The 23,468-nt window shown below is 39.4% G+C and overlaps 1 protein-coding gene across 7 annotated transcripts in view; it reads left to right on the top strand.

The window, feature by feature from the left end:
- RAD51B (RAD51 paralog B) overlaps window positions 1–23,468 on the top strand; it is a 345,984-nt gene that overhangs the window by 203,545 nt on the left and 118,971 nt on the right. For all 7 annotated transcript variants that reach the window (XM_019615646.1, XM_019615649.1, XM_010711540.2 and 4 more), the window contains one exon: window positions 17,974–18,052. In XM_019615646.1, the coding sequence (XP_019471191.1) occupies window positions 17,974–18,052 (79 nt within the window). Of the gene's footprint in view, window positions 1–17,973; window positions 18,053–23,468 lie in introns of those variants that run through there.

The raw sequence follows: 23,468 nt of genomic DNA, 5'->3' as shown, positions 1-23,468 counted from the left end.
ATGCAAGAATTCTTTTTTCTTGGTCACTTTACTGCCTGGGGAAGGTCTTTCTGGCTCTACTTTCTTTTCCTCTGAAGGTCATAGTGACAGTCTGGGAGAGATTTTCCCATATGTCTGACTTGCATGGTAGTAGAGCCAGGGTGCTTGTCCTTGCTGGGAAATCTTGCCCCTCAAGAGCAAAATCAGCACTTGAGGTTTGCTGGGCTGTGAGTCCAGAGGGTAGTATTCTTCAAGATGTGAAGATAAAATCTTTAAGGAGGATTCAAGCCAGCAGTTTGCAAGAAATACGTAGAGCACAGCCCATTGGATTGCTTGATGCTTGTTCTCAGTCACACAGCATTGAGTTCCGGGAAAGCTGAAGGTCAGTGCAGTAGTCCATAGACCTGAAACTCAACAGAATGCCAAGGCAGCAGGTGGCATAAAGAGTATGCAAGAAATCTGGGGAAATCAAGTATAGAATTCTTACACAGGAGTTGTTTTTTGGTTTTTTTTTTTTTAAGCTGAGTAAAAGATTCTTTCTTTTTGTTTGTTTTGCAGCCATTTTTTCAGCCAACTGTCCCTTTTTCTACCCCACCCTTTACATGTCTGTTGAACATTAGTAAGACAACAGCCAATTCAGCAAAGTATTGAAATTTCTGGAACATCCCGCCTGCCTTAAAATCTGTTAGGTTTGCTTTATTGCTTGGATAGGACCAGGTTTCTTAAACAGATGAACTTTCCTCTTTTTCCCACTTTCCAAAGCCTGTGTTCCAGTTTCATGTTCCTCTAGCAGAGATGCACTGCCACAGGTGGGAGGACAAGCGCAGGTTTCCAGCCTTCTCTTGGATTAATTGCGCCATCAGAATCCATGAGCTTGGGTTGCAGTCATTCTGCTGACTACTGAGGTAGGACTGAAACTGCACGAGGCACAGAGCAGTATGGAGTCATAAGGGCTTGGGAGAAAGTGGGAGAAGTTAATCATTTCACACAAATGTGTTCACAAAGGGAATTTGCTACTATCAGTCCAGTATATGGATAGTGATAGTTGTTTCTCCCTGAGGAGTCTTGTAAGTCATTAACCTTGACATGTGTTTTCCTGAATTCCATACATAAACATGCAGGGCCTTTGAGGTTGGGCCAAAACTAACTAGGCTGTGCCACAAACTATGAGATTCCTCAGTTGCCGCTATGCTTATAATGATCCTGCTTTCCTGAATTGGAGTCAAAAGGCTTCCAAGCTTACTGATTTCATGTGTGCTCAGCTGTCTTTGGGGGACAGCGTGGTAGAGTTTAATAATTTGACGTGCTATATTTAACATTTTATTCTTGTCTATTAGAGGCAGGATGCTGGATTAAGTGAAACACTGACCAGATCTGGTATGGCAACTAAAATGTGCCTGGTTTATTTTATAGTTTCCAAGGGATTTGTGAGACTCATATTGTAACACTAATGGCTATAATGTGTTTTGAAATTCTCAGATGGAAAGTGCTGTGGAAGCACAAGGTGTTATTATATAACAAATCAATATTATCGCATGGTATTTTAAAGAACTTTCAGGATTGAGATACGAGATAGGGACTAGGGCTTTCAAGCCACGCCAGGTAGTTGTTGTACAGCTGTTTTCCTGCTTCAGGTAAAGTGTTTCAAATGGATAAGTATATGATGACTCAGTCTTAAAACAAAACAGAAAGCCATCTCTTATTCTGACTAATGCCAGACATAACTTTTATTGTGTCCTTGGTTACAGACCAGCTGTTTTGTCTTGGTCTGTTCAGTATCATATGAATAAGCCCTGAATAAGCATTCCAAAATTGTGATGGCGAAGTAACCATGGTACTTGCTGGCATGGAGAAGGGCTGGGAAGGAAGGGGGGCGGAGATGAACTTTTATGTGTATGGGACTTAAGTCTTCAGAATAAAACTAGATTTATGTCACCCTGTAAGAGCTTTATGGTAGTTGTTAGATAGGCTCTATAGCTGTTGGATAGTTGTCCAGTTTTTAAGATAACATCAGTTGAGGTTTTCATCTATAAAAAGGGGAAGCAAATAAACCACAAAAAATAAAGCAATTACAAACAAAGCAAGTAGGCTGAGGAAGAAGCGTATGCTAAGCGCTGTCTGGGTTTAAGGCCTTCTAATTTTTACCTTAACTTAGGCAAGAGAGAGTACAGTAATGAAATCTGGAGAATAGAATCAAGTGTTTGCATGTCAAGGCTCAGTGGAAGTTTGTAGCCTCACACTATGAAGACTTCTGATTACTTTTAGATGGTAATATTTACTGGGAAGAAAAAGAGAAGCAATGAAATGTAACGTGATGGAATGTGCTGAAATCACTGTGAAATGGAAGGAATAAGGTCTGATGTAAATAAAATATAGTGTGTGTTTTCTTCTGTTAATTTTGTAACAATTACAGATGCATGCTAAACCAAATGAAGATGCAGAAGAAGCAGTGTAAACATATTTTTCAGTAGTCTTAAAATACCTTTGAAGTCAGATGGGGAAGCTGGAGGTGGTTCGTTCAATGCAGACAGAAAAGTTTTCACCTACTTCAGCAGGGCTGATTCAGTCTTTGACTTGGTTGGAACAAGAAAAATCCCATGGACAACTGGGTGTTAAAATCAGTGTTTTGCCAAAGAAGGTGACCGAGGATGTGCACAGGTTGCCTGTAGTTGTGTGAGATGAGAAATGTAGTTCTTTACGTTCTTTACATGTCTTTTACCAAGCTAGGATTTGGGGAGGCTCAGAAAAAGAAATTTCTGTACCTTAAGAACAGAAGAGAGCTGTGGATGTGCAGTTCTCACAGAAGTACTAGAACAAATGCAGTGCTGTTTACTAGCCTCAATCTGCACTGAGAAAACCTGACTGCATATGCTACATGAATCATGTACATAGTCATGTCAATTATATACATAATTCAGTTATTTTTTCAAGTGTGTAGATGTGAATAAAATCCACAGATGATGGCAGGTAATGAGCTTCAGTAAGCAGTAGTAGAAAAGAGATGTGGCTATTGGGTTGTTTCAGAATTGAAGTGTTATAAAGTGTTTATCTGTTGTAAGCCACTTGTTATATAATAAGCTTATCGTATGGAAAATCAGCTCTGTGAAAGCACAGAGACTTTTTAAGACAAGGAAGAGTGATGACATGGAGTCATGTAAAGGGTAAGAAATTTTGCAGAAAAGTAGTTTTATTCAGGTGAGAATTTTTTTTACAAAGAACATTGCTTTTAAAGAAATAGCTGATGGAAGACTCCAAAATCACTGATCTGAACTCTGTAAACTCTTCCACTTAAAAACAAACAAAACAACAAACAAACAAACAAACAAAAACCAAAAAGCCAAACAAGCAGCTTTTTCTAGGGCTGCTTACTTTAGAGAGCTTTGTCTGTTTCTGCCTGGCCCCTGTCATCTTTTGACTCTTTCGAATCCAAATGCATTGAAGGTTTTATAGGCTCAAATTTCAATGTGTGCATACAAACCACATCCCTTAAATTGATGAATAAATAGCTTATTATATTTTTCTGATGACAATATCCCTAGACTGGTAACTCTCACAACAAAAATCTTTTGCTAATCCATAGATCGTATACAAGCATAAGCAGCAATATGACATTGAGTTGCATGTGAACAGGATGAAACTGGACAGTGTATAAGTGTAGCATAAACAGATGATTATCGAAACAGTATCATAAGTGATTTACTCCAGCAAAAGTACCAAATGAAAAGATGCCATAAAAATAAATAAGATTCATTAACAAGTAGCTAGAGCTCAAACTTCATTAGGTCACTTTCCCAACTTGTGTGTTCATGTTGCTGTTGTTTTCATTACGCTTTCTGCATAATGGACTTGTGGGAGGTGGTTATACAATATAAGCATCACTGCAGTCCTGTCCAGGGTTGGATTTATGGCCCCTTCCTGTTGACAGCACACTTCTATAGAGAAAAACTTTTCCATCAGTCTTGAGCAATCACTGATTTACTCAGGTGCTTATATAACACTATTCCATTTGTTATCTAAGAATCTAAATAGAATTGAGAAGACAGTAGGTAAAACTGAAAATGGAAGGAAACCTTAAAATAATTTATATTTTTCTGATTATTTTTTTTATTAGCTTTGCAGTTTTCCTTAATGAAGGAAATTAACAGCAGCAGCTGTTAACTTCAAACACACAGATCTGTAGTTCAGAGCACCCCAAACAAAGAAGCAGGAATCATAGAATCATAGAATCACAAGGTTGGAAAAGACCTTGTGATCATCTAGTCCCTCTTCTCATTACCACTGCTACCACAAGCAAATAACCCTGAATAACCCTGAGGTTGCAAGGGCAAACTCATTAAGTTCTACCAAGTCTTCCTCCTGAGTTTGGTGGTACAGGTGGTCACTTGCTACCTGGAACTGAACCTGTATGCGTGATCCTTTGTTATTTTTTGCCTGAGAGTCCACTTAGCTCTTCTTTGGCTGTTGCCAGGCTGCACTGGTCATGGAGTTAACCATGTCATAGTCAGAGGAGATGGGAATGTATTTGTACCCTTGTGTCAAAGCTCTGAAGGCATCTCTGGAGTACTGTATTTGGCTTTGACATTTGTGTTGAAGTAGCTGTGTTCAAAACAAGTGCTATGTCAGAATAATGGGAATGGAGCTGCTGCTCTGAGAGAGAACTTGTGTGTGTTAATACGTGTGATGTACAGTGTTCGGTAAAATGCGTTTGCCTGCAGTAGAGAATTAGGTTTAGTAATAAAGGAAATCTCTCCTACTTTGATATTCCTGTCAGAATAATAGTCCTATGACAGTACTATGAAAAACTCATGGTGAAGTTTCATGCCTGTTCTCTTTGTATATGTGTTAATTTATAAATCCAAGGTGATTTTTCTACATTGAGGATTTTTTGCATCATTAATTGTATTTTCTTCTTTCTTCTCTTTCCACTTTCTTCCCCGTTATGGTCTGCGCAAGGCAATATATTTCTTGACATTGCAACAACTTTGAGTTACTGGTAAAAATGAACCTCAGATAAAGTTTGTCTGGTTTTTAAACTTTGATATACTGACATTGGTAGGCAAAATGCTTTGCATATGTTTTGAAAAGGTAGGGATCAGACATGATCCCTGTGATCCAACGCAGTACAACTTTAACGATGCTTTAGTCATATTCAAGGAAAATCATCTAAGAAGTTTATATATCTAGGATATTACACTTTGAAATATTCATTTAATGAAATTTTTCACTTATTTCACCCAAATATGTTCTTGCTAGCTGAAATCTGAGTCTTGTAGAAAGATTGAAATTAGACTTAATTTTACGCTTATCACCTTTTCTCAACACCCATACAGTATGATAGTACTCCAAATGTGCATTCATTTCCTCTGTGTTTATTAGCTCACACATCTGTTAGTATTTTTTCTTGCCGTTATTACATGATGCACACTGAAATCTAAAATTTTCTACTGAAGCTCTATTTAAGATAATACTACTGTCTTTCACATGTGAATTTAGCAGTGGTGTTGTTTAATATATATATTTTTTTCCCCTGAAGACTTTGCTTTTAGGAACAGAACAAAGTGCACACACTCAAAAAAGCTGGAAACAGTTCTTGTTTGTTTCATATCAAAAGCATTTTGCAGCCATTAGTGTGGATCAAAAATATTTATGCTTTAGTCTTGGACTTGGTTGAATTCCATCTTTTTTTGGCCCATGCCTAGGAATTTAGAATCACGCCTTTACATTAAGGAGGTATAAAGGATGTTGATGTCTGAAAATGTTGATGTCTGAAAACAGTGAATACAAGATGGCAAGAGCGCACTTCTGGGCATCCCCTTTTACAATATACTAATTTGCTTTCAATTTGTAAACAAGAATCTTAAGGTGTTTTCATCATTTATTAAGCTAAAACAAAATGGAAGAAGGAATGAGTATTAACTTAAAGATTTGAAAAGCATTAGAAACAGGGATAAGGGTTGAATTTGTTGCAGATATTTTTTTATCTGTGGAATTATGTTAAAACTATCATGAAGAAGCTTCACAGAGATCTGAAGAATAATAAAAGCAGTAAATCATTATGGCAACGCATATGCTAATTACATATTTAAGAAAGTATGTTCCTTATGTTGTGGTTAAGACTAATATCAAGTTGATCTGTTCTGTGTTATGGTGGGGACTGGATGCTGGTTAGATCCCTACAGAGACTAACTTTTTACGTAGTCTAATAGTTATGGGACAAGGGGAAAGGTTTCAAACTGGAAGAGGGGAGATGTAAATTAGGTGCTAGGTAGAAATTTTTTTTACTCAGGATGGTGAGGTGCTGGCTCAGCTGCCCAGAGAGACTGTAGGTGCTCTATCCCTGGGAGTTCAAGTTCGGGTTGGATGGACCCTGGACAACCTGATTTGGTGGGGAGCAGCCCTGCCCACGGCACAGGGTTAGAACTGGATGGGCTTTAAGGACTCTTGCAACTCCAGACATTTTATAAAATGCGGCTCTGCTGAGAAGAGTGTGCAGTTACTGTGCTTCCATACTTGTTTCTCAGCTCCTTTCTCTCAGGGCAAGTCTGGCAGGCATAGTGGAAGCAGCCATACATCCTTTGGTGCTATTATGCTGCTGCTCTCTTGTGAGTCTTTCCAGATTTGGGATGCATGATGCAGAGGATACAAGATACTATTCCAGTATGTGTCATAAATAACTATTACATCTTTCAGTCCTCTTCTTATTTTTAGAACCAAAGTCAAGCTAAACAACATGGAAGACTCTGAAAAGTTTCAAAAACTGTTTCTGTTCTTAGCCCCAGTGAGTATACCGTAAGTCCGATGAGTGACCACGAGCTGAATGACACAGGAGAATTCCCCTAGGAGGCTGTGTTTACGCTTTATCCCTCCCCAGCACCATCCCCAGGTTCTTTTTCTTAGTGCAATTTCTGTGTGGTGACTCGGACATGCTGGCTGCTTTCCCACTGAGTAAAAGCTGCAGGCTTCTTCTCCTGAATTACCCTTCATGTTGGACACTTACCAGGGCTTTGGGCCTCAACAGTTTTATAGCATAGGAAATCTTCAGGGCCAAGTTTTGTGAAGTATCCTGACCTTTTAGAGGACTCTCCACTGGGAAAATTTGGAGAGACTCAGAAAAGACAACAAAATTCGGTGTACAAAATTGGGAATAAGGTACGTGGCACGGAGACAGAAAGTGATTCTGGGAAGAGGAATTTCACCGGATCTGGTGTTACATGAGCAAAAGGGGGCTGACTGGCCCTGCATACCAAGCATTTCACAGTGGGGAGCTTGGACCAGATGCCCCAGAAGCCAGAAGTCTCTATGGCTTAAGTGGAAGCATACTGGAGGCAGCCTGGTTTGTACAGTTCCCAGACCAGGCTGTTGCAGTTCAGACACGGTTTGGATAAACATTTGGGAATGTATTTTCTTCTTCGGTTAAAACTTGAAATGGCCCAATGTTTGCCTGGGCAGTGCAGTTCCCTGCCTCTGAAGTTATTGTGAATCCTTAAGTACTTCAAGCAGAAAAAAGGCAACCTGGCTGCAAGAGCGCAGGGCTGTATTCACAGTCTGGGAGAGGACAAAAAGCCAAAGAAGCATTTTGTTCATTTGGCCTATTGCAGTCAGAACAGTCGTCGCTGTGGAGCACAGCGGAGCAGCTTACCTTAGAAAGCTGTGTTTTTCTTGCCTGTGATTATCTTTGATACTCATTTGAGGTTTCCGTGGTTTCCTTCCATAGAAATTCTGTTTACTCACTCCAAGGATATTTGGAGCTCTTCACTAGCCTTGAGCTAAAGCAGAGTCCGAACGGCAACACTTACGATATACTGAGCTTTTCACTTGAAATCCAGTATTTGGCTAGTATTTGCACACTACAAGGACTGGAACAACTTCCAGACTGATCATCTGGTGTTAGCGATTACATGAATAGGATAGATTCAGGACCTAGAAAATGTGGTAAATTAATCTCCTACCAGGAGTATCTGGTGAATGCTTCCTGCTTATGGGCAGTAAGCACTAGAATTTGAAGATGAAATCATTTGGAGATAGAGGAGAATATCATAGTCAGCAAGTGCCTTTGCTCTGGTTTTATTGGGGCTGAGGTGGAGAGAGGGTTGGAATTGTCTCTACTGGACTTGAGGAAACAGATAAGAGTTGTTGTTAATCGATTCTTCTGCTCCCGCCCCTGTGTGGGAAAAGTAGGCTATCTCCAGAGCTGTGCCTACCTGGCAGAAAACTAGTATGAGGTTGCTGCAGATATATGTTCCCATGCATGGTTTTGGACTCAACCAAAGGAATGTGATTTGCTCAATGAATCAGTGGGAGAATTGGGAAGAGTACCTGATTCCTAGGTGCTGGCATTGTGCGCTATGAAAAAATCTTTTAAATATATATTGCTTTTTAGAAGAAAGAACTGAAGCCAGCCAGGTATTGCAGAACTTGGTGTCCTTGTTCCTGAACTTGTTTCTTAAAAGATTCTTGGTTTTCATTTCTATCTCCTCCTTTTGTTTGTTTTCCTTCCATTTCTTTCATTTACAAGTATTGAATGTCTCCTCTGGGAGTAAGCCTAGCCACATGTGCGTGCAATGATGGTTTATTTTTATTGGAGTCATTGCCTGTGACTGTTATTCATTACTGTAGGAAGAACTGCACTAACAAACTGCTCTGAACCTTTATTCTTTTTTTTTGGGGGGGAGGGAAGGAGGAGAGGAGAGGAGATGGGGGGGAAGGGGCAGGGAGAGTGTAAAAACTCCTGGTTTGTACATAGCTACTGAGAGTGTCTCCTGCCATTGTTAAGATGCTAGGAGCTTAGAGCTTGGATTCTGATGCTGCCTCCAGATCATTTTGTCATGTCCAGGGTTGCAAAGCAGAATTTCAACTTCTCTCAGCTTTCTTGCAGTTGTCTCCTTTCAGACAACTTTCTAACTTTCTGAACAACTCTCTGCTACTGAATTGGCTTATGCTTATGGAATAATTTGGGGTTGTGCAAGCCTAGTGCAGTCACTGACTACACTGAAGTTATGGCTTCTTATGGTAAAGGCTACAGCTAGAACAATTGCCTATTAAGGACTGCCTATAGAATGGCTGATCCAGAAAAGGCAAGTCAAAAGTTCTGGAAAATGCTTTTATCTCACCTGTACTTCCAGTCTTCTCTTGACACTGGTAAAGTAACATGCAGTCCTATCTCCATCACTTTATTTCTAGTTAGTGCACATTTCTGTGCCACCGTGGGCAATGCCACCATCTACTGTGGTGTTCATCTCTCTTGAAAGTACTTCTTTAAGATTAACCTATGGCATAAATAATAAAATGATTGGCAGTTAAATCAGAAGCTAAAGCTTACCAGAAATATAAGTCAGAGCTCAGAGATGGAAGAAGCCCAATTGGTTTCTTATAAGAAGTACAATAACGTAAAATCAATTATTATTACTTAATTACTCTTGAGATCAGAGTGGAGCACAGTGAGGACAGAGAGCTGATTTGCCTATGCTTAACCAAAAGAGCACAGGACCTTTTCCTGAAAATTAACATTAAGACAAAGCAAGCAGACAAGAAGCGATGTATCTGACTAACATTGCATAGATTTCTAGAGATTTGTTTAAAATACTTCAGAATCTCAATTTCTGACTAGCAGTTACATTTGACTCTTAAAATCAAAAGTAACCTAATAGATTTTTGATGAGATTTGATCTCTGTTTTACCTTTGTTAAAATAAGTGTCATGCTGCTTATTCAGTTTTGAGATTTCTTTGCATTTTTCATCCCATCTGAATCCATCTCACATTTTCCATCAGACTTATGAGGTCTTTCCTTTTACAAACTTTCTTACTCAAATCATTGACTACCATAACTATTTCCTCTGCAAAACTGTCCTAAATGCTCATATTTCTGCCCTCCTACTCCTTCTGCCTTTCTTTTTCTTAAGATGAGAGCGAAGTACTGTTTGACTTTGCAGTCTTAGCGATGCATTTCAATACGTGGAATTTCTGTGCATCACATTGAAGGAAAATGTAGATGTACTGGTGTGTTTTGGGACTTAGACAACAGCAGGATGGTCAGCTATCCTTTGTTCATTTTCCAGTTGTTTCCAGATGTGCTAACGGACATTTTCAGGATATACATGCAAACTCTACTTACCTACTTTCCCATAGTAATTGGTTTGGATTTGTGGAATGCCTCTCATAAAGCGTCTCTTGCTGCCGTTGTTGCTTTTCTATAAAATAGTAGAAAGGAAACTCATTCCTAAATGGTTTCCTCTGGACAGGATTTTCTTGTGGGGGAGGGAGAGATGCAATCCATTTAAGTTGCTCCATAAAGAGTTTTATTGAGCTGTGGCCCATTAAATTGGACTTGATGAAAACCTTTCCAAACAACTGGACTTCAGGGAGCCACAACTCTGAAGTGCTGTGCATAGCACAAATTAAACGATGCTTTCATGAGAAATCATTTTAATCCAAATTGTGATTTGTTTTTTTTTTCTTTATGTGTACAAAAGTTGCAGGGACTTCTTGGCTATTTCTTGCACTGAGACATGTTCATAGTCCCATCTCTCATCATTTGTTCTCATGCTCAGGACATCTTAACCTTTCCCCATTTTCAGTTCACTAAGTCTGTTTTTACCAGGCAAAATATATGTGTGGAATCTAGATGATTTGGAGGACTGCAGGATAACTCTATGTATTTCCCTCAACCTGTCTATTTTCCTTCTTTATTCACAGTCTGCGGCCTTTTCTACAGACAAGGAAAGCACCCCAGAAGAAGCCTTCTGGTGGGGCACAATGTGCAGGTGTGGGTGGTACTGCTGGGGTGTCTCAGCTTTATCTACTTGCAAACAGAGAAGGTCTGTGCATAGAGAGTTTGCTTTGCAAGCCTTACTAGGATTTGGTGAAGTTTGGCAGAAAACACAACTTCTACCTTGTAAAAGACCATTGCCCTGAAGGACATTTCTGTGCAGAGAGGGAGCAAGGAACAGCTGCTATGTGAATCCTGGATGTTGCTGTAGAGCTAGTGCCTGGAGAGAGCCCCTGAATCTCTGGAGGCAATGAAACCAGTGAAACTGGAAATGAGAATAGGCCTGGGTACTGGGTTACAATTCCTGCTCAAAAGCAGATGACCTACAGAATAAGGACCACTGCTTTCATTTCTAGAATAGATCAAATTCCTGCACAGAGGGCCCAGGAAGAACCAGCAGTGAGGGGAAGAAAAACAGTCCTGAGGTCTGCTGGGATATCTGATGCAAAATCAACTTTGTTGTTTTCCTAACAGGCTTTTTCCTGGGCTCAGTTGCAGCTGAAAAAACAACCCTTGTAATCTATAATAAGAAGGGAAATTCTGGCACGAAGATTGTCCACACAGACGTTTTGGCACAATTAGAGGAAAGATTTGTTTAGCTTAGCACTGCTTTTATTGGTATGTAAAACTAACCGAACCTGCAGAGGTAGTCTTTCCTTGTTGAATGATAGTGTTGGTAGTGTAGGCTTCCTTCGTGTTTCTCAGCTAAGCTATTCTGTTCTTCTGCAATTTGTGTCTCCTTGAAATGCTCTGCTAGCAGTGATTGTTTAATGCAATAGGACAAAAACATAAATTAGCAAAAAAATTCTAACAAGACTAAGGAGTTCACTAAGGAAAACTATAATATACAGACTGAAAAAGTACAGGCTTTTTTCATAAATCTGTGTTATTTGCTAATTTGTCTTTTATCTGAATTCCAAAGTATTGGCTGTTAGTGTAATTTGTTATTCACTGCCATCGTTAGTGCAGAAGTAAGTATCTTCAAGCTCTCTAGGAGTACAGAAGATGAGATGAGGTAAATTCAGCAGAAAAGGATATCTAAGGAAGAAAATAAAAAAGTTTAAAAATTGGATGTACTTTAAAAGAAGCTTTGCAAGCTTTTGCTCATGTTCCTCAGTCATCACTGAGAACCTATTCCTTAGAATAGTGTCAATAAGGGGAAGGTGTATGTTTTCCCAGTGCAAACAGAAATGCATTGATTTTATTAACGTTTCATTAAAATATCAAAAGTCCATCACTTTTGTTAAAATCATTAGTTTTCCATGATAAAATCTCGGGGCTTTTTTCTTACCATATGAGAGCTCATAGCCCAGTTAAAATCATCTTATTTCATCACTTAGTTTATCTTCCTGGCATTTTCATAACTAATTTGATGTATGATCCCATCCCCTTCATCTTTTCTTTCTTTCTTTTTTTATTCTTTTTTTGGTAAGGCACTGGCTTGATTTCTGGTTATTGGACTACTTCTGAAAGTCCATCCAATATATTTTTCCAATTCACTGCATTCTCTGCTACTGACAAGGGATGTTGTCCCAGTAATTAGTATTTTCTGCTGGACTTCTGCAATCAATTTCTGTGATTCATCTCTTTCATAAAGATTCTATAAACTATATTAATAAAAAGCTTTTCCTAATTAAAAAACAAACTCTAATGTCCATTTTTCTGCAGTCATCATCAGTTCTCTCTAAGCCTTTTGTTTCTCAACTGCTCTGCCTGTCTCCCATTTATCTTCCTTTATCTAATCTAATGACCTATCTCCAGTTTCTATTCACTTTTCATCAAGGCAGTATATTTTCTCTTCCATAATACCTTTGTGTTCTTAACTTGCCTCGTGACAGAAATCACTTCTCAGTTATTTAATGTTTATTCTACACTGTTCTCAAATAATAAATAATTATTACAAACCACCTGATGGGGGAAAGGCAATGCTAGAAGGGAAAGGAAAATAGGAAAGGAAGAAGGGGAAAGGAAAATAGGAAAGGAAGAAGGGGAAAGGAAAATAGGAAAGGAAGAAGGGGAAAGGAAAATAAGAGGTTTGACCATTTTCTAAAGTTCAGAGTTTGAAAAACTTAAAATAGCTTGGATTTCCTAAATTTCTCATCCATCTCTATCTTTCTCACTTCAGTAGGATTGCTGCAAAGAATAGCAGCATCTGCTACTTATAGTCTATTCCAGAAGTTCATGGATAGTCCATTCCTAGATTAAATAGTACTTATCAGAAGAGATGTTTCTTAGGCTTGTCTGGGTAGGAGACAAAGCAATAAATTCCTTCACATGCATCAAGAGCATTTATAGGATTGTATATTCCTCTATCTTCCAGAAGTGAAAAAGAAATCTTTTCTTATGTTTCTTAGTCTAAGTTTGGGAAAGTATGTCTGTGGAAACAGTTTTTGGGCTCAGCATACTCTACAGCTAACCTGCTATAGAGAATTTATTTTCAGATTCAGGTTCAGGTAATGCACCTTTCTATATTCCCTCCAAATTTTGCCCAGAGCTGATTTAGAATTGGAGCAAGACATATGATTAAATGTATGTCAGTTATAGAAATGCTTCTGAGATATTCTGGAAGCCTCCCTGTGTTCTCCCCATCCTCAGCTGGTTGCTTGGATTCTTAGGGAGAGCAACAGATGCTCAGCAGAAGATAGGGAGAGAAGACTTTAAATAAGAAATTCTATATTTGAAAACCAGCTGGGTTTCTCCTTTAATTGACTGGTAAGATCCCTGGTTACATGCGGACCTTCAGTTGTTCGCCTGTAGGCTTCCAGCTCTGTCAGTTCTCTTAGCATAGAAAATGAATTGGTAGGGCTTTTGTGCTTCTCAGTCTGCACGTAGCACTTGAACAGATTTGATAGGTTATGGAGCGCATCACAGGCGCTGTTTCTTATCCCTATCATAAATATTTTAGTCTGAATACTGAAAACAATGATTTTTTTTTTTTTAGCTTTGCTTCTTTGAATCAAAGGCTGTTCCAGAATCTTACTTTACTGATGGTTATAAACTTTCAAATTTCCAGCCAAAATGTATTTGTGGCTACATGTTTGTTCCTGTGCCAGTGTTGTCTTCCAGTCTGAGAAGCTCTCCTCTTTCTTTCCCGCTCCATTCCCTCATGTCCCCATCCTACTTGCTCACACAGACAGCAGACAGCCGCCTTTCTGGCAGGATTCACTGAGCTCATGTTTTCTAGTGGCCTTTCCATGGCTGCCTTCTCCTCAGCAGCACATGGCTCATCTCTTGAGTTTGAATTCCTCAGTGACCCGTGCTGTGCCTCATATTCCAGAGTAAAGCTTCTAAGTGCCTTGTAAATTGTGCCAGTGCACTGTACAGTTGGGATTGCTGTTGTCCTGGCAATGTTATGGGGTGGGTTTAGTAATCTTGCAAGGTACCGCTATAGCTAAGAAGTGTTTTCTTTTCAATAACTATTTTCCCTTTTGTCTTGCAGCTTCTGTGCTTATTATTTTCTTTGTCATTAATTATGATTTAAAGCTTTGCAGAGATCCAAATAGATGAGATCCAATATATATATTTAATTTTTCCTAAAAACAAACAAAAACAAACAATCAAAAAAACCACCCTCAATATCTGTCAGAGAAAGATGTCCAGTATGTTTGGCATGACATCCATGTTACATTCTATCCTGTTTCCAGAGTCTTTAATTATACTTCCCTTCAACACTTCTTCTAACACCCCGCATGGTACTGATTCAGATCACAGGCCTCAATTCACAAGTTTATTTTTTTTTTTTTCCCTTTTTCCATTTGAGGTCTACGTTTGCAGCTTCTCAGTTACATTGCATCATTTTCAGTTTCACAGGTGTATGACAAATACTGGCTCTCAGGCCTAAATCCACACACTGATTCTTACAATTTCTTTTTTTGTTTTCAGTTGGGTTTATCTGTTTCCTCTTGAATGTGCTGAGCTCCTGGGATTTTCTTTCCAGTCAGTTGTTTCTGCATCCATAGGTTTGTCTCCCCCATCGCTTCTTGCCTTTCCTCTTTTTCAGCATTCTTCTGCTTGTTGAAAACTGCGTATTTCTTCACTAATTTCTAGAATATGATTAATCACTATCCCAATCTCATTTGATTATAACTCAGATTTTAATTTTCTTTTTGATGATGTTAATATTGTTTCCAGTGTCATCAGTAGTATGATTTTTGGCAATCCACATCATGGCATCCAAAACACCATTCTCTTTTTTGATCTGTATTTCGTTCTGTGTTTTCTGAGATCCTTGAAAATGCTTAAGAGCCTACTCTGTGTTGCTCTTTCCATCCTGAGGATGGTTTACAGTGACTTTTATAGTATTTTGTTTCTCTTTGATCGGAAAACAAATGTAAATATGTAGGTTTTTTCAGTTTATGTTAATACAGACTTAGTTGTTACAAAAAAAAAAAAAAAGTGTATCTGGTTGTGAGGTGTACAATTGTACTTTAAAGGTTCCAAGTAAACAATCATTCAAAATAATACTAAAGGAAAGCTAATGCTGAGCCTCAGAGGTAATTGGAGCAGCATCTCAGAGGGGGCCCTGTGATGTGCTGCTGAAAGGACATGATTTATTATGTTTTTTCATTGCTATACTTAGTTATATGCATACTGTAACTACCTAAAAATGCAGTAACAGAATGTACGTAGGGTTATTTGAATGTCTATCCGTTTGCACGTACAACTGTGCCTTGCGCACGTTCGTGTGTAGGTTAGTACTTACGTGCAGAATGCTGTGCAGAATGCCAAATATCTGACCTTAGACATCAGGTTTGTAACTGTTTCGCTTTGGGCCTATCTGATTAAACATCCAGCTGTTGTGGGAGACTGTAGCTGAGCGTTTGCACAGTTTTTCCACCCCATCCTCTCCCTTGCATTCTCAGAGACCAGCAGTTTCGGCCCCGCAGGCAGGCTAAGCACCAGGAGGCACTCTGCTGTCTCTCTGGTAGATAGTCTGTGCTTCCCTGGGAGGGAGGAGGGCTGTCTCTCTGGGAATCATGATGGAAAGGAATTCTGATGGAAAGATTCTGTCAAGGTGCATCGCAGATGTGTGATGGGACATGCTTCTCCTTCCTCCAGAAGTTTGTTGCTGTAAGAGTAATAATTAACATGCAAGAAGGGAAAGTGCTAGCACTGCAGTTTTCCTACTTGGAGTAGTTCACAAAGGTTGTGTCACATCCTGGGGTAGTTTTGCCAGCTTCATAAGAAAAACATTGATATTCAGACTAGTCTGGTGTTCTCTGGCTGTATTTATGGTCTTCATGTGCCTTCCTTTATTTTTTACTGTCTGAAGAAGAAGGGATGACTGTATTTGGTTTAAATTCTGAAAATCATAAAACCATTACCTTGCCGTGGGCACACGTGGGTTGTGATGGTTATGTTTAAGGACCAGGTGTGAGGACTTTATTTCTTCATCCTGTCACAGTTGCATGAGACAGACATGATCATGCTGAGATTTCTTGTGATTCTGCAGACTACAAACACAAATGAAATCTACCTTACAAATGGATGTCCTTAACGTTGAAAACTGTGCATGTCTTCCTTCTGCAGCATAATTTGCTGCTGAATCTCTTGTTACATTAAGTGTGCTTTAAGGCCCAAACTTCTGATGCTTGATGCTGTTAATATTGCACTTAGCAATAAATATTCTAGATCTATATATCTATCAAGTGGTTCGATACTGTCTGACATTTTAGGGAAATGTGAATAGTTTTGGGGAGTGTGAACTTCCTCATTTTTCTGTAATTTCTCTGAAGTTTTATAAAACACAGTTTCCTGTTTCCTGCTGATCGTTATATGCCTCCAACCAAAATTTGTATGCAGCAGTCTTAAGTCGTTCTTGAGTGTTTGGTGGAATTAGGGCATTACCTTTGGAAATAATATTTTTTTTAATTCCATTTGAAATCAGTAGGAGCTATTGGTGTTCTACACCTCTACAGACAAAAGCGTTGTTGTCTGTAGTTCTGTGAAATCTGGATTAAAATGCTTCTGCCAGAGATTGCATATCTCGGGCTGATGTGGTGCAGTGTACCATCTGGAGAGGCTTTGGAAATGTAAACACTGAGATGTGTGCTGCTTCTAAAATACTGCACTGGGAAAGCCGTGCTGAGGTTGAATGAAATCAATACACTGAAGAAAAGGTAATAGACCCAATGGATTTCCTGATCAGTTAAGACATAGGCTCTGTGCACTGTGGAAGGGATTGAGGCGTGTCATGTGGGAGCAACTGGGCTTCATGGTGCCCTTGGGTGGACAGGCTGTTATGACCTGCATGCTGGGAGAGCAGGTCTTCAGTTCCTGGGTGATGTGGGGATCACTAGACTGGTGTTTGTGTTGACTGTGCTCTAGCCAGACGTTATTAACTCTGTCATGTAGATGACAGAGTGGGGGTTATTTTCTGGCAAGCTCGGATGGAGTAGTCCTTAGCTATCAGCAAAAATCAAACAGAAACAGTAAAACCAGGCATGTTTGGGTGATTTGGGCTGCACTATGGATTCCACATCCGAGCCTTGCTAACATATCCTTTTCTGTCTGTCCAGAGCTTTGCTGCAGTTCATCCTCAGTAGTGGATGGTTCCTCGTAGTGGAATGAGGAAGTTTGGCAAATTTCTAACCTGGCCAGCATACCTGAATACCAACCTAAATCCAGTTGCGCTATAAAGCCTCGGGGAATTTCAGATCATTATTTGAGACTGCAAGGACAAGATTCTTGAATAAAATTCTACTTAGTCACTGTCCCTTTTTCAAAAGAGGGCATCCAGATCACTGCAATGCTGTGTCACCTTCCCTAAGATGATGACCTGCAGGTGGATTACACTGCTTCTGCGGCAGCAGAAACATGGTAGAATTCTTGGAGGAGCCAAGGATGCACAGCTGTAGGAGTGTTAATGGCAATTAAAATTATATTGTATACTTGCAGTTAGTGCTTTGCTCAAAATTGTCTCTTGCCTGAACCAGGAGTGATTAGGCTTAACAGAATGACGGTAAGACAAACAAAATGTTCTGTTTGTATGATGGTAGTTTTTTTATTACCTGTGAATCCTTTTAAAATTGCAGCATAATCTCTACGTTCCTACGAGAACATCTCAAGTACTTAGAAGTGACAGGCTTAAATCAATAGTACCTTTGTTATTTCTGTGGTCTGCTTTTCTCTTGTGGAAGTTAAATCTAGTGAGATTGTCCTACAGATTTGAGCTCCGATCAGTACGTGATAGAGACATGTACTTACAGATTGTTTGTTTGTTTTGCAGATCCTGGTTGCAAAATCCCCTGTTGCTCCATTTTCCACATTTTTCTACACCATTGAGAAATCAGGCTTGGTTCTTCAAGGTAAGATGAGAACACTATTTTGCTTTTACTATAAGTATTTTAAATAGGCTGGAGGGAGATAAAAAAAAAAAAAGTGACTATTGTTGAAATGGTGTGTTTTAACAGTCTAGTGGAGAAGGGCAATCTTCTGCTTCTTTAACTGTCTTGTCTTGGATTGTATCGAATTAGATGTTGCATATTTAATGCTGTACAGTCCTAAATGGACATGGGTGTCCAATCTTTTGGCTTGCCTGGATCACATTGAGTGAAGAGGAATTGTTGTGGGCTGCATATAAAACATATAACTTAACTTATACACAGTTATATATATATATATACTTATACACAGTTAATGTGTATAAGTAACAGAACTTTTAAAAATATATATTCTAAATTAAAATGTAGAAAAGTGAGTAGCAGAAACATGTAACTAGTTGGATATTTGACCTTGTTTTTGAGAAACTAATGCATCAGTGTCAGGTTCAATGGCAGTGGTTGCAATTCTTAGTGAATTCTCAAGGTGCTTGTCAGAAATTTTTAATGAAATTTTAATCTTTCTGTACTTCATCCTTGAAAATATTGTTTACAAATGTACATACTGCCAAAAAGCGATGACCTGATAACGCATGACTGTGATACCGCAGATATTTTTCTATGGTAAGAGAGGTCATGTAAAGGTCTAGTAAAAAGACGTGATAAAATTGTTTTAGTTGAATATCTGATTGCAACTCTATATTCCGTTTGAAAATTTGTAGCTAATAAATTCATGTTGACTGAAAATGGACTTGCAAATATAAAAATATATATATATATTTTTTTCAGCACAGTTGAATTTTTTGCTCTTCCTGGGACTGTGTTTTGCCAATGTATCAAAATGCTTAAAAATTATTTGCTGTAACTCGAGTTAGTACTGCACTTCCTGAGTCCTGGTTTCAGACTGGGTGGTGCCAATTGTACAGCAGTGTTTGGTGGTTGTGAGCAATGGATATGTGCCCAGGGCTGGGCTGAGCCATTCGGCAGGGCAAAGCTGCTGCCACAATGGTGTGGGGCAGGGAACAGCTGTGGAATGGGCTGTGCTGGGCCAGATTGGACATGCTGCTCCAGGGTGTGAGTATTGTACTAAAAAGCTGGATACTAAAACCATGATGACAGAGAGCTAGAGTTCTTTGTGTCCGTCTCCTAAAATGTGTATTTTTAAAACTATGGTGAATAAGAGAAATGCAGTCCTTCACTTCTTTTCTCCATTTATCCCAATAAATGTTTCTTCAATGTACCTGCTTTTCGACAGATGTTCATAGACGAGCTTTGTTGAGTTGCTCGCTGTTGATGTGCAGTCTGGCTCATGGTTGCTGCATCAGTTAAGCAGATCAGATAAAACTAATCAGTACCTGTCAATTTTTGTTTGGAGGATGCACTCTCATATGCAGTTATGGCATTAAGGAAAAAAAATTCTTTTGCTGTTTCTCAGGTTCCAGTGATTGAGAATCACTGATCCTATAAAGCACTAGAAACCTGAAGTGTGTGTGAGCAGTATTCTTTCTAATTGCCCATTTTCCACTTAGAAACTGGCTATACCAGACCAGCAGCATGATTACATTTATTAATGACTAGATAAGCTTAGATATCTGGTGATAAAGTAACTTAAGAAAAAAAAATAAAAGGAACAAAACTTGATGCATCTACATAGTAATAATGTGAGGGTGCACTGGTTGTTTTCTAAGTCTTTAGATATTACACACAGTATATTCTTAGATGGCATTCTGGGAATTTGATATGCTTTATTTTGACCAGTAATTATAAACAGGCTGCAATATCTAGATACAATCTTTATCAGTTTAAACTATGATGGCTTGCAGAACTTGCTCTGGACATACTTTGATTCAGGATAGGGTATAAGACATGCTACTTTGGGACTCAAATATCTTCTGGGTTGCAAACATGTTTCTGGTCATGATGAAATAATTCTGTTTCCTGTGCTTTCTTCAGGCAATAATGGGAAACTTTGGGAAAGAAACATTTCTCATGTCAGAAATGGCAATCACTTATTCAGAGAAGATCTTTATTTGTTTCACTTTGCTTTTGTGAGCCAAGTATACAGCTTTCTAAGGACTGAACGCTACCTTTAGAGAACAAACCTGCCTGATAATGTGTAATGATGATGGAGCAAGGTTTTTTGATAGAAGGATTCTAGAAAGACTGTATTAGCACTATGGCAATTGCTCTTCTCCCTGTTTCTGGAGTGCATATCAAACAACCTTCTTTGTTTTTCTGAAATCATTGTGGATTTATTTAGGTGATCAACTGTATCTCCATTAGGCATTCTTTGTGTAAGCTTTTTCTTAGTTACTATCTACAACATTGTTTCAATTTCAGTTATTGTTTCCTAAGATAGTGAGGATAGTAAGCAAGGTCTTAATGGCTATAAACTGGAAAAGGGCAGATTTAGACTAGGTCCAAGGAAGAAATTCTTCACTGAGGATGGTGAGACACTGGAACAGGTTGCCCAGTGAAGTTGTGGGTGCTTCCTCCCTGGAGGCTTTCAAGGCCAGGCTGGATGGGACTGAAAGCAACCTGGTCTGGAGTGAGGTGCCTTTGCCCGTGGCAGCGGGGGTGGATCTAAATGATCTCTAAGGTCCCTTCCAACCCAAACCATTCTATGATTCTATGGAGCTCTTGCTGCTTTCCAAAGAGAAGCTGGATTCAAGTAAGACGTCCCTAAAGCAACTGGCCGTGGTTTTTTTGTCAAGGGAGTTGTTCCAGTGCTGCAGCCTGAAGGATACTGTACAGTGTGAACAAGCAGAATCTGTCCCACAGCCTGATTGCAGAGGCAGCCTTCCCTTTCAGTTTTTGTTGTTGAATTCAGTTCGTGTCAGGAGGTGAGCATATTCAGGGTGTCTGATGCGAACAAGTGGATGGGTGTGGGAACTGGTGAGAAGCAGCAGCTGTCTGAAATGCTCAGAATTCTTTCTTCTAACTCAGGGGGTCCCATCCCAAGACCATTAACCAATAGGCCATAAACAAAATTGATATCGGAAAATGTGGCTTGAAGCTCCTTGATTAGTGAGGGTGAATAGGGAATGAAAGACAAAGTGAAAGTGCGATTTAACAGTTGCACAAGCAATTTCCATTACCACCTCTGAGGGATTAGGATGTGTGGAATAGGCTAAAAACGAGGAGGAGCTCCCTCCCTTTTGTTCTTTGGGCCGGAGGATAATAAAACGGCAGGAGAGGCAATGCGGCTAGTTAGGGATTTCACAGACTGCTATTTGATGCAGTTTAAGGAGCCCTTCTGCTATTGTTGCAGCTGAAATGGGAAGCGGAACTGTTCTCCATTCGCAAAAATCTCCAGCCTCCTCAGGAAGAGGGCTGAGAGCAAAAGGCTATTAAGATGGTAATGCTGCCCCATTTGGAGGAGTGTATCAAAATCCTCTTTGTCAGTGTAAATCGCTGCTCTGTTTCCCTGGTGTCTTTTGCATCTCATGGCCCTATGCAAGCACAGAAGCGTTCAGAGGAGACCTAGTGAAGGAAGACCTGCTCCCCTCGTATTGTCAGAGTAAATCTCTAGGCTGCCCAAAAGTGCCACAGATAACTTTTTTGTTTTTACAAGCTTAATGTGTTTAGGGGTGAAAATAATCTAACTATTCACTCCTTCTTTTATTTCTGCTTTCAGTACAGATAAATGAAATTTGATTATTGGAAAACAAGAGTAGCTAGTGAGAGATTTAGCAAGGAAAATTAGCTTTCAGTCTCTTTCTTTCATGGTTTCAGTATGGTCTGTGTTGTGGAGGAGGTGGAGTGCAAACCCAAAAATACCCTCAGTTGTCTTTACACTGCAATGCGATGTCATGTGCTGCCACGCTGCACAGTATGACTCTGTAATGGACCTGAATTATGATTGGAAAATCTAGTCTCAGTTTTATAAAGCTTCTTTTCTTAGAGGCAGAAGCCTGAAATTTAAACACTGCAAAATAGTGGAAATTTTACTGTCTGCATGTGTATTCTGTTTAAGCTGTTGCATTCCTAACGCAGTTAAAGTGAATGACGTGATTCTGTTCAGAGAAGAATTGACAAAGAAAAGGCTTCAGATCGACTTACTTAGGGCTGCAAGTCACAGAATAATTTTTGTCATTGACAGCGACATAAATTCTATTTTGGATTGGAAATGATTAGCTGGTACTTCTGTTACTGATGTGTCAGGCAGAGCAGATTTGGGGCTGATGTTGCCCAGCTGTAGCTTCAGAGAAGCTGAATACAGTGCCTACTGGGCTGGGTCAGCTGGACTACAAGATGTGACTTGCGAACATGCATGTGTGTCCAGAGAGGAGAAATTCTGAATAGCCAATTTTAAGCTGTGTTCTGTGGATGATCTTCTGATTTTGGAGAATAAATACAAGCTAGCAACAGACCCTATCTATTAGCAACTGGCAACTCAGCTGTCTGAAATGTCTCATTCCATCTCAGCCCTGTAAATACTCTCTGTTACCAAGAAGATGGTGCGGCAAAGGGTGATGGGAAGCATGGTGGCTGCTTGCCAACTGGAGAGCTTGTTGGGACTTTTCACTGCATGCTTTTACCTAGTGATTAACATTGCTCTTCACAGAATGAACTCAGAAGCATTGGAAACATAAGGCAAATAATATTAGTGAGCTGTGACTTGCTTTAGAGTAATGATTTATTTTCAGCTTATAGGGTTTTTAAAGATGGATGGAATCAGGAGGTCATCCAAACTGACCCACATAATTCACACATTTCCTTCAGCAACCTGATAAGTTATGTTACAGTGAAGCATTTCTTCTAGAATTGCATTCACTTTTATTTGGAGATATCAAGAAATGTTCCTGCTTTGTCTTGAGAGTTTTAGCATCTTGTTGCTAAATACTTGATCCGTACTTTAGATTAGAATTTGTCTGCCTTCAGCTTTTGGCTTCTGTTCTCATTATGGCCTTCCGTGCTAAATAAAGGAGCCCTTAAATTGTTGCAGTTTTTTTTCATAAGTGTACATGACCTCAAGATTTATCCTCCTACATATTTGTTCTTCCATTTGAAAGAAAGTTGTAAACTATCTGCAAATTTAGCCTCAAAACTTTGGTGTCTCATGCCAACCGGCTCACCTTGCTACCTCAAGAAAGGAAGACGACTTTGTACTGCCAAAGTGAAGAGTTTCATTTCTGTCTCAGCAGGACTGGATAGTTAGTTGGTTGACTAATTCACTCTTTCTCCTTCCTGCCCTCTCTTCCACAGCACTCATATTTGTGTACACAGCCACATTCACATTGCCTGTGATGCCTTATCAAGGAAAAGGACTTCTCTTAAGTTGAAACATGGCACTCTGAGGAGAGTTTCTTAGGTTTTCAGTTTTACAGAACTAAAGAGCAAGAATTCTAGAAACAGCTAAATCTCAGCAAACCCTGTTATGGTACATTGTTTCATTTGTCAG

Source organism: Meleagris gallopavo, chromosome 5 (assembly GCF_000146605.3).
Source record: "Meleagris gallopavo isolate NT-WF06-2002-E0010 breed Aviagen turkey brand Nicholas breeding stock chromosome 5, Turkey_5.1, whole genome shotgun sequence".
In the NCBI taxonomy this organism is placed as follows: Eukaryota; Metazoa; Chordata; class Aves; order Galliformes; family Phasianidae; genus Meleagris; species Meleagris gallopavo.
Note: the sequence above shows the minus strand (reverse complement) of the source record. Positions and strands in the feature narration are given on the sequence as shown.